At 47.0% G+C, this 15,841-nt stretch overlaps 1 protein-coding gene across 1 annotated transcript in view; it reads right to left on the bottom strand.

The window, feature by feature from the left end:
- The window catches only part of LOC140725190 (mitogen-activated protein kinase-binding protein 1-like), a 244,878-nt gene that overhangs the window by 56,190 nt on the left and 172,847 nt on the right, over positions 1–15,841 (bottom strand). Inside the window, exons 9-11 of the mRNA XM_073040322.1 lie at positions 5,143–5,332; positions 4,397–4,543; positions 168–352 (exon numbers count right to left, since the gene is read on the bottom strand). Of these exons, the coding sequence (XP_072896423.1) occupies positions 168–352; positions 4,397–4,543; positions 5,143–5,332 (522 nt within the window). The remainder of the gene's footprint in view (positions 1–167; positions 353–4,396; positions 4,544–5,142; positions 5,333–15,841) is intronic.

Below are 15,841 nucleotides of genomic sequence, written 5' to 3'. Positions count from 1 at the left end.
CTGTAAGTTCAAGGTCTCTTCACTCTGGTCAGACGATTTCAGTACAAACGCACCTGAGTTACAGAGAGGTGTACAGTACACAGACAGCATGGACTGAGTATCTCTCTGGTTCCATATTGTACACCCAGTGCCCACCTGGCTTACTTCCTTGGCCGAAGGTAACATACCTCAGAGTCCCCACCCGGTCACCAGACGCCATGTGCTGTCCATCGGGGCTCACACACAGTGTCCTGATCCCTGTCTTCAGGTCAGTAGCTTGGGAATCCTGCTTATCAGAACCTCCTACAGAACTGTTCTCCAAATCCAGCAACGCCAACATGTTGGAGTCCATGTAGAGAATTTTCAGCAAATCCTGGGGTTTCGGAAAGAAGAAATTTAGGACATTTGCACACCTCAGTCTGTGCATGCTTGTACACCCAAGTGTGTCCAGTTCTGCACATTTACAAGAATGTAAGGCCTCTGTGCCTCCCTCTGCAATTGGATCCTCGGCTTCCTAACCAGAAGACTACAATCTGTGTGGATTGGTGATAACATATCCTCCTCGCTGACGAACAACTCTGGTGACCTTCAGGGGTGTGTGCTTAGCCCACTACTCTACTCTCTATATACACATGACTGTGTGGCTAGGCATAGCTCAAATACCATCTACAAATTTGCCGAAAATACAACCATTGTTGGGGGAATCTCAGGTGGTGATGAGAGGGCATACAGGAGTGAGATATGCAAACTAGTGGAATGTTGCCACAGCAACAACCTGGCACTCAACGTCAGTAAGACAAAAGAGCTGATTGTGAACTTCAGGAAGGGTAAGTCAAAGGAACACATACCAATCCTTATAGAGGAATCAGAAGTGGAGAGAGTGAGCAGTTTCAAATTCTGTGTGTCAAAATCTCTGAGGATCTAACCTGGTCCCAACATATTGATGTAGTTATAAAGAAGGCAAGACAGCAGCTATACTTTATTAGGAGTTTGAAGAGATTTGGTATGTCAACAAATACACTCAAAAACTTCTATAGTTGCACCGTGGAGAGCATTCTGACAGGCTGCATCACTGTCTGGTATGGAGGGGCTACTGCATAGGACCAAAAGAAGCTGCAGAGGGTTGTAAATCTGGTCAGCTCCATCTTGGGTACTAGCCTACAAAGTACCCAGGACATCTTTAGGGAGCGGTGTCTCAGAAAGGCAGCGTCCATTATTAAGGACCTCCAGCACCCAGGGCATGCCCTTTTCTCACTGTTACCATCAGGTAGGAGGTACAGAAGCCTGAAGGTACACACTCAGTGATTCAGGAACAGCTTCTTCCCCTCTGTCATCCGATTCCTAAATGGACATTGAATCTTTGGACGCTACCTCACTTTATTTAATATACAGTATTTCTGTTTTTGCACATTTTTTAAAATCTATTCAATATGCATATACTATAATTGATTTACTTACTTACTTATTTTCTATTTATTTATTTATTTATTTATTTATTTATTTATTCGATCATTCATTCTGCTAGATTATGTATTGCATTGAACTGCTGCTGCTAAGTTAACAAATTTCACCTCACATGCTGGTGATAATAAACCTGATTCTGGGTCTGAGTCTGACTCTTTTAAATCTGAGTGCAAGCATACTTGCATACAAGTGTGTTCAACATCTGCACGTGTCCAAGTGCCTCTGCATATTTGCAAATGAGCTCATATCTATAAATACGCCAGCGAGTGCAACTGAACGTTGACTAGTGTTCAAACCTGAATGAGCACGAGTAAATGCAACTCTCTTCAATTACCTGTTCAAATTTGTACATCTGTTCAATCCATCAATTATCTGCAAATTTACAAGTGCATTCAGATTTATGAATTTCAAATGAATCTCTGCATACGTACAAACACCTCCACTATATACATGTCCACAAATGACTGCATGTCTGATATGTGTACATAAAGGTGCACAAAATGAAAATGCAAGACTGAGAATATGGAAGAATATCACTCAGGCTCTTTTCTCCCTGCTGCCATCAGGTGGAAGGTACAGGAGCCTCAGGACTCTCACCACCGGGTCCAAGAACAGTTACTACCCCTCAACCATCAGGCTCTTGAACAAAAGGGGATGACTACACTCATTCTACTTCGAGTGTTCCCACAACCGATAGTCTCACTTTAAGGATTCTTTATCTCATTACTTTATGCTCGTTATTTATTGCTGTTTATTGGAACCTGCATTTGCAGAGTTTGTTGTTCATCGATCCTGTTCACAGTTCTTTTTCTACAGATTTACTGAAGATGCCCACAGGAAATAGAATCTCAGGGCTGTATGTGGTGACGTATGTGTACTCCGATTAATAAATTTTATTTTGAACTGTGAAGATTTGGAATGTCCAGAGCCCTTTCTTGAGCGAAGTAATCTGAAATGTGTGTGATCCCCTCTGTAAACACTGGACTGTGGCCAAACAAGACGTCACTTAAAGCAATGAAATAATACCGTGGTACAGCTGGTTGGCAGATCAGTGTTGACCACTGAGGAAAACTCAACCCCTTTTATCCGAAGTGGAGCCATGGGACCTTTTATGTCCATTAGTGGGAGCAAATTATCTAATTAATGCCACCAATTATTAGATCAACCCAAAGATGTGCTGGGCTGTTCACTTAAAACATTTCAGAAGCATTTATTGGAAAGGAATATGAACATGTGATCCTTTGAACCTTTTCCTGTAGTCCCACCAGTCATGGTTGATCTGTAAAACTTTAATATCTATGTCTGATTAAAAAAATTATCAAAACTCGGAAACATTCCTTGGCCACAGTGGTCAACTGAAGGGTATGGTGGTGGTGTGGTGGTTAAGGAACCACTAATGGCAGGAAATGCCATGAATACTCTGAGAGTCAATACTTCATGTCAGTGATTATTCACAGCATAGCCAAGGCTAACAACAACCTTGGCTCCATTGGATTGTTATAAGAACCATCTGGTTCACTAGCATAGTTGAGAGGAAGGACTCTCCAGTCACTCTGTAGTCATCCCATTACATATAGACCACGACAGAACAGTACAGTCCCTTCATCCCATGCTGTTGTGCCAACCTTTTAAACTATTCTAAGATCAGCCTAACCCTTCCCTCCAAAACACCCCTCCATTCTTCCATCATCCATGAGTCAACCTAAGATTTCCTAAATATCCCTGATCTACCACTGACCCTGATGGGGCATTTCACTCTCTTTGTAAAATTCCTATCCCTGACATCCTCCCTGTACTTTCCTCCAATCAGATTAAAATTATGCCCCCATTTCCATACCAGGGGAAAAAAGTCTTTGGCTATCCACTTGATCTACGCCTCCCACAATCTTGTACACCTCTATCAACTCACCTCTCACCCTCTTTAGCTGCAGAGAGAAAAACCCTAGTTTGCTCAACCTATCCTCATAGGATATGCTCTGTAATCGTGGCAGCGTCCTGGTAAATCTCCCCTGCATCCTCTCTAAAGTTCCCACGTCCTTCCATTAACACAATATTCCAAGTGTGATCTAACCAGGATTTTATAGTATGGCTCTTGAAGTCAATGCCCTGGCCAATAAAGACCAATATACCATACGCCTTCCTAACCATCCTATCAACTTGCGTGGCAACTATGGATGTCAACCCTATATCCCTTTGCTAAGAATTCTGGCATTAATGCTATGTTCTGCCTTTAAATTTGACCTTCCAATGTGAATCATTTCACACTCTTCCAGGTTGAGCTCCATCTGCCACTTCTGAGCCCAGCTCTGCATCTTGTCAATGTCCCGCTGTAACCCTCTACGCTGTCCACAACTCCACCAACCTTCGCGTCATCTGCAAACTTATTACCCCACCCAAGTCAGTTATAAAAATGGCAAAGAGCAGGGGTCCCAGAACAGACCCCTGTGAAACACAACTGGTCACCAGGAGTTCAGGGGTAACTACAGACTGCTGGTCTACCCATCAATACTTGATCCTGGGAAATGAATTTGAAACAGCATCAACGATATATTGGGGGGGACAGAGGTTCCACACTAGTCCTGCCAGGGTGGTCTTTACTGATATTATCACTCAATAGCTTCTTACTTTAAGACCCTGAGTACAATTCTGAGTTAAAATAATCAAAGAAAATTAGGAAGGTTTGAGGAACAAACCTAAACGTGGAACTTGGAGCTCAGGGAATTATAATTGCTTCCAAACTGTTTGGTTGCAGTGCAAGTACTCAGGACTTGGGTGGGCCATTATCCTGTTAGATTTTAGCTGAGTGGTGTGTGTGGTACTGAATGAAAGAGACTTTCACTCAAAACGTTCAGTCCCAACTTGGCATCCTGCAATTTGTAGCCAGGTTGTGGAGAACAGATCTCAGTAGGACAGCTAATTGTCCGGAGTTGAAGGGGACCGGTAGCACACTTACGTTGCTTATCATGTTCCGATGCAGCGAGGTCCCGTGGCTGCTGGAGCTCTCGGTGTTCCAGAGTCGGAGGGTGTTGTCGGATGAGCAGGTGATGAAGGAGCACGGTGGTAAGCATGCCCGATTACTGTCCTCTACCTCCGGGTAAACCTGACAAGAACGTATGAACATAGGAAAACAGGCGCAGGAATAGGCCACATCTCCCAGCCGTCCAACAGGATCATGCCTGATCACACCGAGCCCCATCTACAGTGCCAGTTCCCCACAGCCCTCGCTTCCCCGAACTTTCAAGTATTTATATCATTCTTCTTTAAGTGATCTAGCCTCCATAAACTTCCGGAGTAGAAAATTCCAGAGATTCATCACCAAGTAAGGGAAAAAGCTCCTACACACACGGTTTTAAATGACCAACTCTTCGAGATTAACTCCAGAGAGGAAATCTTGACGTTTACTGCATTGTGTCCCCTCAGGATCATACGTGTATCAACAAGATCACCCAGCCTGCTTCTAAACTCCAGAGAATGGAAATAAATTTTTTTAGCCGCTCGTGATAGGACAGTCCTCTCATCACGAGAACTGGACACTGTCTGGATTTTGGACTGCCTCTAATGCCAACAGAGTCAATCTCCTTTGGACTGACTAAAGGTCCCATATTCTATTATGGATGTGCTCTTCCAGATCCAACATGGATTGGTTCCCTAACTTCTATGGAGGGATGTTGATCCCAGGTTTTCCTGACGGAGTCTCACCTCCACACTCCAGACACACGATGCATGGTAGAGGGCAGAGTACACCTTCCCAACTTTTTTAATGTCCTTCACGTCCCACACGTACAGACTGTGGTCATTGTACACACACGATAGCCAGCGGTTTGTAGGGTCGAAGGTCAGTGCGATGGTATCTGGGTACTTGACATCTGCTCTATTTGTGAATAGATGGCTGAGGGAGAAAGAAAACTCTGTTAACAAAACAACGACCGTAGAGGAGGAGGATCCTCTCGTAGCAATGAAGGCATTGCAAACTAACCCACAGACTGCCCTCCTGAGTGAACTTTGGGTGAGCTCTGAAGTCTGGAAAGTTAAACCTCCCATTTTGAATCTCCCTTCCTCAAAGCTACTCTCAGTCAATCGGGAAGCTGGAGAAACTGGTCTCGGTGGAGTGATGGAAGCCTGTGACTGACGTGGTAAGTCCAGCACAATAGTCTATGTGAGTTTACGGGTGACCTGAGCCCTAGACCTAGCCCATGCTAACTGATCACAACTGGGTCAGCTGTTGGAGGTAAATGGTGAGGAGGGCTGTCAAAGGATGAGCAGAATCCAGATCAGCTGGAAGTACATGAAGGGAAATGAAGGATGGAGTTTCATCTGGACGGGTGTGAAGTGTTGCACTTTGAGATATCAACTGACAGAGGAAAGCACGTAGTAAATGGCACGGGACTTCAGAACATTGACGCAGAGAGGGATGTCGGGGTCCTTGACAGTGGAAGACGCACTACACTTGCTTTCATTAGCAGGGCAATGTGTAGAACCGTTGGGAAGTCATGATGCAGCTGGATAAAAAGATGCTTTGGTTACACTCGGAGCATAGTGGAGAGTCTAGTCACCACATTTCATGAAGGAGGCTTCAGAGAAGGTGCAAAAGAGGTCCATCAGGATGCTCAAGCAACACGCACAAAATGCTGGTGGAACGCAGCAGGCCAGGAAGAAGTACTGTCGATGTTTTGGGCTGAGACCCTTCGTCAGGATCTGACGTCTTGGCCTGAAATGTCGACTGTACTTCTTCCTATAGATGCTGCGTTCCACCAGCATTTTGTGTGTGTTGCTTGAATTTCCAGCATCTGCAATTTCCTCGTGTTTGCATCAGGATGCTGGGGGGTGGGGGGAGGGGGGTGGGATGGACAAATTTGGATAATTTTCTCTGGAGTGCTGGAGGCTGAGGGAGCAACTTGACAGAAGTGTATAAACTTATGAGCAGTACAGATAGGGTAGGTTGAGACTAGTGGAAATATTTGAAGGCATAGCTTTAAAGTGAAAGTGGTAAGTTTAAAGAAGTTGGCGAGGCAAGTTTTTTTGTAACTCGGCGAATGTTAAGTGTCTGGAACTCATTGCCAAGGGAGGTGGTGGAAATCGATATGATAGCAACGTTTAAGAGATATTTAGACAGGTACATCAACAGACGGAATGGATGGATATTGACCATGAGTAGTTTAAATTTACTTCATATAACCATATAACAATTACAGCACGGGAACAGGCCATCTCAGCCCTTCTAGTCCATGCCGAACACTTACTCTGACCGAGTCCCACCAATCCGCACTCAGCCCATAGCCCTCCATTCCTTTCCTGTCCATATACCTATCCAATTTTGCTTTAAATGACAATACCGAACCTGCCTCTACCACTTCTACTGGAAGCTCGTTCCACACAGCTACCACTCTCTGAGTAAAGAAATTCCCCCTCATGTTACCCTTAAACTTTTGCCCCCAAGTCTCAGCTCATGTCTTCTTGTTTGAATCTCCCCTACTCTCAATGAAAAAAGCCTATCCACGTCAACTCTATCTATCCCCCTCATTATCTTAAATACCTCTATCAAGACCCCCTCAACCTTCTATGTTCCAAAGAATAAAGACCTAACTTGTTGTGTAACTTAGGTGCTGAAACCCAGGTAACATTCTAGTAAATCTCCTCTATACTCCCTCTATTTTGTTGACATCTTTCCTATAATTCGGTGACCAGAACTGTACACAATACTCCAAATTCAGCCTTACCAATGCCTTGTACAATTTTAACATTACATCCCAACTCCTATACTCAATGCTCTGATTTATAAAGGCCAGCATAACAAAAGCTTTCTTCACCACCCTATCCACATGAGATTCCACCTTCAGGGAACTATGCACCATTATTCCTAGATCACTCTGTTCTACTGCATTCTTCAATGCCCTGCCATTTACCATGTATGTCCTATTTGGATTATTCCTACCAAAATGTAGCATCATGGTCAATGAAAGGCCTGCTCCTGTATTGTACAGCTAAGCATTTAACATTCTGTGTTTCAATTTCCATGTGGAGGTGATGCTACAAGAGAGAGTTCTCCTATCTGCTCCCTTTTCAGATTCAGATTCAGTTTATTGTCATTTAGAAACCACAAGTGCAATGCAGTTAAAAAATGAGACAACGTTCCTCCAGAATGATATCACAAAAGCATATGACAAAACAGACTACACCAGAAAATCCACATAACGTTTGGCAATCCCCAATCCAGAGTCCGGAGAGGCTGCTGCGTATTAATATCACGCTACCGTCTAGCGCGTTCCCCGGAAAGGATCTCCACAAACAAGACCAAAAACTAAAGCTACAAGACCTGCACAAAACCACATAATTACAACATATAGTTACAACAGTGCAAACAATAGCATAATTGATAAAAAAAAACAGACTATGGGCATAGTAAAAATAGTCCAAAGATGTTAAAGGACTATAAGTTCCCTGCTCCTCCTAAACCCAACTAACCTCCTTTTAGACTATGTGTGCTAACTTCTTCTTTTATTTTTTCTACTTCTCTTCTAATATTTATATCTGTGCACTTGTAATGCTACTGTGACACTGTAATTTCCTTTGGGATCAATTAAGTATCTATATCTGTCCATTCCCACCAGCTGGCCCCACAATTCTATCACTCATATGCACTCTAGGGGCAGTTTACAGTGGTCAGTTAGCCTACCAAACCACACACCTTTGGGATTTGGGAGGAACAGGAGCAGGGAGAATGTACGAGTGCCACCCGGACAGATTCAGAGAGACACAGGAGACTGAAGATGCTGGAATCAGGAGCCACACACACACACCGCTGGTGGAACTCAGTGCACTGCTGAGTTCCTCCTGAAGTTTCTTTTATTGCCTCCAGTTCGAACCAGAGCTCAGGATTTAAAGTTTGTTTTATTGCCTCCAGTTCGAACCAGAGCTCAGGATTTAAAGTTTCTTTTATTGCCTCCAGTTCGAACCAGAGCTCAGGATTTAAAGTTTCTTTTATTGCCTCCAGTTCGAACCAGAGCTCAGGATTTAACCCAGGTCACAAAAACGCTGGGGCAGCAGAACTACCCACTACGTCACGACGTCATAATTTAAAATGAAAATCGGGGAAAGGAAGGATTGACTCAGCCGCAATATACCTCCTGGTCAACACTGCCTTTCTGGTATAAATTCAAAAGGTACACAGACATTTCTAGCAAAGTCAACCCTCCAACCAGTTCCTCCTTTATCTGACATTGATGCATTAATTATGGCAACCAGTCTACGAAAGACCCAGATGTGAGCCCAGGAAAGTCCTGAGTAAGTTCAGTGACAGGGGGAAGTTCGGGGCAGATCCCATTTATTACAGCACTTCCAGGAAATAAAAACCAGCAACATGATCAAAGGTTTGTTGCTCCTTTAATGATACCAGTTCCGCAGTGCTTACTTCCCTTTAAGAGCTGACTGACTCCTGTGCGAAGTCAAGCCTCTAATAATTCTGTGACATGTTTGTCTACAACCATGAACAGATTTCCTTCTGCCAGAGCCAAATGCCAACAAGCCCACTCCCGCATCACATGCTGACAGCAGCCACACTGGAACAAGCAGCGGATTCATCGTTCACTATGCGTGCATTGTTTAATTGCAAGATCCACCAGCAGAGAAACACAAAACCTTGGGCAAAACCCCCCACACCTAAAGGCTCAGCACGCCCGAGCATCTACTCAGGGGAGGGCTTGCCAGTGGTGTCCTCTTTCCAGTCCGATTTCACAGCTGGAGCAGTCGGGATTAGTCCGAGTACTGTCAGCAGGGAGGAGTAATTAGATGAGGGGGAGGAGTCCCTCTTCTCATTACTCCTCTCCACCACACTGGCTACAGCAAAAGCATGACATAAACTGCCTGAGTTTATTAAGCTCCTGTCACTTCATTAGGGCAGCTCCAACAGAAACTAAGCACATCCCTCCAACACTGCATGTCTTACTGTAATCAAAGGGCCATGCAGCCGATCTGTGTACAGCAAGGTCACGTGGACAGCAACCGTAAAAAGATCATCAACTAGTGACTGGATGAATATTGGGCAGGACACTGAGCTAACTCCACGACACATCTATCAGACTACTCTCATGTGCATCTCCCTCCGATTGTCTCTCTAGATGGGGCATCTCCCTCTGATCGTCTCTCTAGGTGGGGCATCTCCCTCCGATTGTCTCTCTAGATGGGGCATCTCCCTCCGACCGTCTCTCTAGATGGGGCATCTCCCTCCGATTGTCTCTCTAGATGGGGCATCTCCCTCCGATTGTCTCTCTAAATGGGGCACCTCCCTCTGATTGTCTCTCTAGATGGGGCATCTCCCTCTGATTGTCTCTCTAGATGGGGCATCTCCCTCCGATTGTCTCTCTAGATGGGGCATCTCCCTCTGATCATCTCTCTAGATGGGGCACCTCCCTCCGATTGTCTCTCTAGATGGGGCATCTCCCTCCGATTGTCTCTCTAGATGGGGCATCTCCCTCCGATTGTCTCTCTAGATGGGGCATCTCCCTCCGATTGTCTCTCTAGATGGGGCATCTCCCTCCGATTGTCTCTCTAGATGGGGCATCTCCCTCTGATCATCTCTCTAGATGGGGCACCTCCCTCCGATTGTCTCTCTAGATGGGGCATCTCCCTCCTATTGTCTCTCTAGATGGGGCATCTCCCTCTGATCATCTCTCTAGATGGGGCATCTCCCTCTGGTTGTCTCTCTAGATGGGGCATCTCCCACCGATCATCCCTCTAGATGGGGCATCTCCCATTGATCATCCATCTAGATGGGGCATCTCCCACCGACTGTGTCTCTAAATGGTGCAATTCCCATCAATCATCTCTCTAGATGGGGCATCTCCCTCTGGTTGTCTCTCTAGATGGGGCATCTCTCATCGATCATCCCTCTAGATGGGGCATCTCCCACCAATCACCCCTCTAGATGGGGCATCTCCCACCATTTATCTATCTAGATGGGGCATTTCCTATTGATTATCTCTCTACCTTTGTGTTGTCATGTTGTCATTATATCTCTTCCTTTTTTGTATATTTGTTGTTATCTCTATTGTGCATTCCCAGCTGTATCACAACATGTAAAATGTTGTCCTTTTGTTAACCTGTACACCTGACATCACATCAATGTATCTCACCCCCTATTGGAGTATAAAAGTTGCATTGTTTGCTGTGTAACCAAAACTATGTAGTCAGCTTTGAGCTTGCTATTTGCTATGCATGTATCCAATTTAGTAGGAGAATGAAATCTTAAGAATGTAGAAGACAATGGTGTGTTAATGAGAGGTAGCTAAGAGATGTAGATTAGAACATGATTAAATCAATGGGTAGAAACAATAGTGGTGGATGTACTTGTGATACGCAACTGTAGACCGATTGGATATGCTAATGCAACTAAACCAGGAGATTGCTATAAAAAATGCTATGTACAAGGATCGGTGGGCAAATAGCGACTAGCTCACTGACTGTCTCAGCTTTGATTTGCAAATTAAAGTTTAACCCTTCTTGAAGAATCTTCTGCGTCTCCTGGTCGTTTGTGGGGCACGAGAAACCACGACACCCCGTGCAGTGATTTTCCATCACTGCCCTCATTGATGTGATTTTGTGCACTGATTCACGTTGCTCATCTTCAGCACGGATGGGTTGGGTGAAAGGACATGTTTCTGTGCAGTACAGGCCTACGAATCTCTGATGCTGCCGGGCTTGCTTCCCACGGACTGTTCGTCACCGTCTTTCATTAAATTTTTCTGTGAGAATCTCACTTGGTGTTGCTGTCCCAGTGTCAGGGTGTCACTGTATGTGTACCCTTATGCACAATGTAAGATTGTGCAGGGGTGTGTGTGTGTGTGTGTGTGTGTGTGTGTGTGTGTGTGTGTGTGTGTGTGTGTGTGTGTGTGTGTGTGTGTGTGTGTGTGTGTGTGTGTGTGTGTGTGTGTGTGTGTGTGTGTAATGGGCAGCTTGAAGTATCAATTCGCGTGACATTGTTTAACAGGATTTCGTTTCACAAGTATCAGCAGAACGGATTGCTTGTCAGTTTCGCAAGCAATTCTTTTACATGGCCTCCTGCGGTGAGACTGCCTGCCATTCTTCAGAAACAATGGTGTCTGATTACTGTGAGCCGGTTAAATGTAAACAAGTTTCTTTTATTCAAGACTGCCTGACCACTTGAAATTATCAATATTTACGGAAACTTGTTTGGATGTGTGGGGTGTTCATCACTCGGGCAACCATAAACTGGGGAGGGTCCAAGTGATTTCATGCACTGATGTGTGAGCCTCCCCACCTGACTGACAGCCACTGTGTGACCTGCATTTATAGGCATGGCCGGTCCGTTCATTTAACCTCCTGTGAACCTTTTGCTGAACCGAGTTGTGAACAGGTTGGAGCCACTTACTCATACCGAGGGGAAGCTCTCTAACCGTCTCACCTCTGCCAGACCAAACCCCATCAACCCCACCCAACCCATCAGCACCCGCACCCCCACCCCAAACGTCACCTCAGTCAAATGCCCAACATTCCCAACCCAACACAAGACACCTCTGCAACTCAATCCTACAGGCACCACGCTTTCACCAGCTTTTAAACAAGCTCCACCCCACCAATGCCCAGATCTCCCACCAACCCCAACCCTTTACCCTCAAACAACCCACCCCACATCTCCCACCAACACCAACCCTTTACCCTCAAACAACCCACCCCACATCTCCCACCAACCCCAACCCTTTACTCTCAAACAATCCACCCCACCCTCTCCCACCAACCCCAACCCTTTACTCTCAAACAATCCACCCCACATCTCCCACCAACCCCAACCCTTTACTCTCAAACAATCCACCCCACCCTCTCCCACCAACCCCAACCCTTTACTCTCAAACAATCCACCCACCCTCTCCCACCAACCCCAACCCTTTACTCTCAAACAATCCACCTCACCCTCTCCCACCAACCCCAACCCTTTACTCTCAAACAATCCACCCCACCCTCTCCCACCAACCCCAACCTTTTACTCTCAAACAATCCACCCACCCTCTCCCACCAACCCCAACCCTTTACTCTCAAACAATCCACCCCACCCTCTCCCACCAACCCCAACCCTTTACTCTCAAACAATCCACCCCACATCTCCCACCAACCCCAACCCTTTACCCTCAAACAACCCACCCCACATCTCCCGTAAGATTCAAAATTAAGATGTGCGTTTCTGACAGGTCCGGGTTAAAGTCAAAGGACAAATGTGATTTAATTATGTCTAGGGACAACTGTGATTTAATTATGTCTGGGTTAAAGTCTGTAAACAAGTGTGATCTAATTATGAATGCAGAAGCCTTGACAAAATTAACTGTTTGTGGAATCATTGAAGTCCTGAGATATGGACTATTGTTTTACAGAAACGTGTAAAAAAACAACTCCAAATATGGAATGGGATAAGACTATGTACCTCCCGAGTCAGGGAGGGGAGGGGTAAGGAAGAAGGATAAAACCTGCTGCCCTGTAAGGTTCAGGGTTCCCTTCTCTGAAGGGGCCCAGCTCTGCAGAACTGTTAATAAACTTTGTTTCCTTGAATTTGTCTTGAAGCCATTATTCGGGAGCGTGGCTCGTTTCTGACATCTCCCACCAACCCCAACCCTTTACTCTCAAACAACCCCACCCACCCTCTCCCACCAACACCAACCCTTTACTCTCAAACAAACCCACCCACCCTCTCCCACCAACCCCAACCCTTTACTCTCAAACAATCCACCCCACCCTCCCACCAACCCCAACCCTTTACTCTCAAACAATCCACCCCACCCTCTCCCACCAACCCCAACCCTTTACTCTCAAACAATCCACCCCACCCTCCCACCAACCCCAACCCTTTACTCTCAAACAATCCACCCCACCCTCCCACCAACCCCAACCCTTTACTCTCAAACAATCCACCCCACCCTCTCCCACCAACCCCAACCCTTTACTCTCAAACAAACCCACCCACCCTCTCCCACCAACCCCAACCCTTTACTCTCAAACAATCCACCCCACCCTCCCACCAACCCCAACCCTTTACTCTCAAACAATCCACCCCACCCTCTCCCACCAACCCCAACCCTTTACTCTCAAACAAACCCACCCACCCTCTCCCACCAACCCCAACCCTTTACTCTCAAACAATCCACCCCACCCTCTCCCACCAACCCCAACCCTTTACTCTCAAACAATCCACCCCACCCTCTCCCACCAACCCCAACCCTTTACTCTCAAACAATCCACCCCCACCCTCCCACCAACCCCAACCCTTTACTCTCAAACAACCCCACCCACCCTCTCCCACCAACCCCAACCCTTTACTCTCAAACAATCCCACCCACCCCTCTCCCACCAACCCCAACCCTTTACTCTCAAACAATCCACCCCACCCTCTCCCATCAACCCCAACCCTTTACTCTCAAACAATCCACCCCACCCTCCCACCAACCCCAACCCTTTACTCTCAAACAAACCCACCCACCCTCTCCCACCAACCCCAACCCTTTACTCTCAAACAATCCACCCCACCCTCTCCCACCAACCCCAACCCTTTACTCTCAAACAATCCACCCCACCCTCTCCCACCAACCCCAACCCTTTACTCTCAAACAATCCACCCCACCCTCCCACCAACCCCAACCCTTTACTCTCAAACAAACCCACCCACCCTCTCCCACCAACCCCAACCCTTTACTCTCAAACAATCCACCCCACCCTCTCCCACCAACCCCAACCCTTTACTCTCAAACAAACCACCCCACCCTCTCCCATCAACCCCAACCCTTTACTCTCAAACAATCCACCCCACCCTCCCACCAACCCCAACCCTTTACTCTCAAACAAACCCACCCACCCTCTCCCACCAACACCAACCCTTTACTCTCAAACAAACCCACCCACCCTCTCCCACCAACCCCAACCCTTTACTCTCAAACAATCCACCCCACCCTCCCACCAACCCCAACCCTTTACTCTCAAACAATCCACCCCACCCTCTCCCACCAACCCCAACCCTTTACTCTCAAACAATCCACCCCACCCTCCCACCAACCCCAACCCTTTACTCTCAAACAAACCCACCCACCCTCTCCCACCAACCCCAACCATTTACTCTCAAACAATCCACCCCACCCTCTCCCACCAACCCCAACCCTTTACTCTCAAACAAACCACCCCACCCTCTCCCATCAACCCCAACCCTTTACTCTCAAACAATCCACCCCACCCTCCCACCAACCCCAACCCTTTACTCTCAAACAACCCCACCCACCCTCTCCCACCAACACCAACCCTTTACTCTCAAACAAACCCACCCACCCTCTCCCACCAACCCCAACCCTTTACTCTCAAACAATCCACCCCACCCTCTCCCACCAACCCCAACCCTTTACTCTCAAACAATCCACCCCACCCTCCCACCAACCCCAACCCTTTACTCTCAAACAAACCCACCCACCCTCTCCCACCAACCCCAACCCTTTACTCTCAAACAATCCACCCCACCCTCTCCCACCAACCCCAACCCTTTACTCTCAAACAATCCACCCCACCCTCTCCCACCAACCCCAACCCTTTACTCTCAAACAATCCACCCCACCCTCCCACCAACCCCAACCCTTTACTCTCAAACAACCCCACCCACCCTCTCCCACCAACCCCAACCCTTTACTCTCAAACAATCCCACCCACCCTCTCCCACCAACCCCAACCCTTTACTCTCAAACAATCCACCCCACCCTCTCCCATCAACCCCAACCCTTTACTCTCAAACAATCCACCCCACCCTCCCACCAACCCCAACCCTTTACTCTCAAACAAACCCACCCACCCTCTCCCACCAACCCCAACCCTTTACTCTCAAACAATCCACCCCACCCTCTCCCACCAACCCCAACCCTTTACTCTCAAACAATCCACCCCACCCTCTCCCACCAACCCCAACCCTTTACTCTCAAACAATCCACCCCACCCTCCCACCAACCCCAACCCTTTACTCTCAAACAAACCCACCCACCCTCTCCCACCAACCCCAACCCTTTACTCTCAAACAATCCACCCCACCCTCTCCCACCAACCCCAACCCTTTACTCTCAAACAAACCACCCCACCCTCTCCCATCAACCCCAACCCTTTACTCTCAAACAATCCACCCCACCCTCCCACCAACCCCAACCCTTTACTCTCAAACAAACCCACCCACCCTCTCCCACCAACCCCAACCCTTTACTCTCAAACAATCCACCCCACCCTCTCCCACCAACCCCAACCCTTTACTCTCAAACAATCCACCCCACCCTCTCCCACCAACCCCAACCCTTTACTCTCAAACAATCCACCCCACCCTCCCACCAACCCCAACCCTTTACTCTCAAACAAACCCACCCACCCTCTCCCACCAACC

This window comes from Hemitrygon akajei, chromosome 3 (assembly GCF_048418815.1).
Source record: "Hemitrygon akajei chromosome 3, sHemAka1.3, whole genome shotgun sequence".
In the NCBI taxonomy this organism is placed as follows: domain Eukaryota; kingdom Metazoa; phylum Chordata; class Chondrichthyes; order Myliobatiformes; family Dasyatidae; genus Hemitrygon; species Hemitrygon akajei.
The sequence above is the reverse complement of the archived record's forward strand: the minus strand, read 5'-3'. Positions and strand labels throughout refer to the sequence as shown.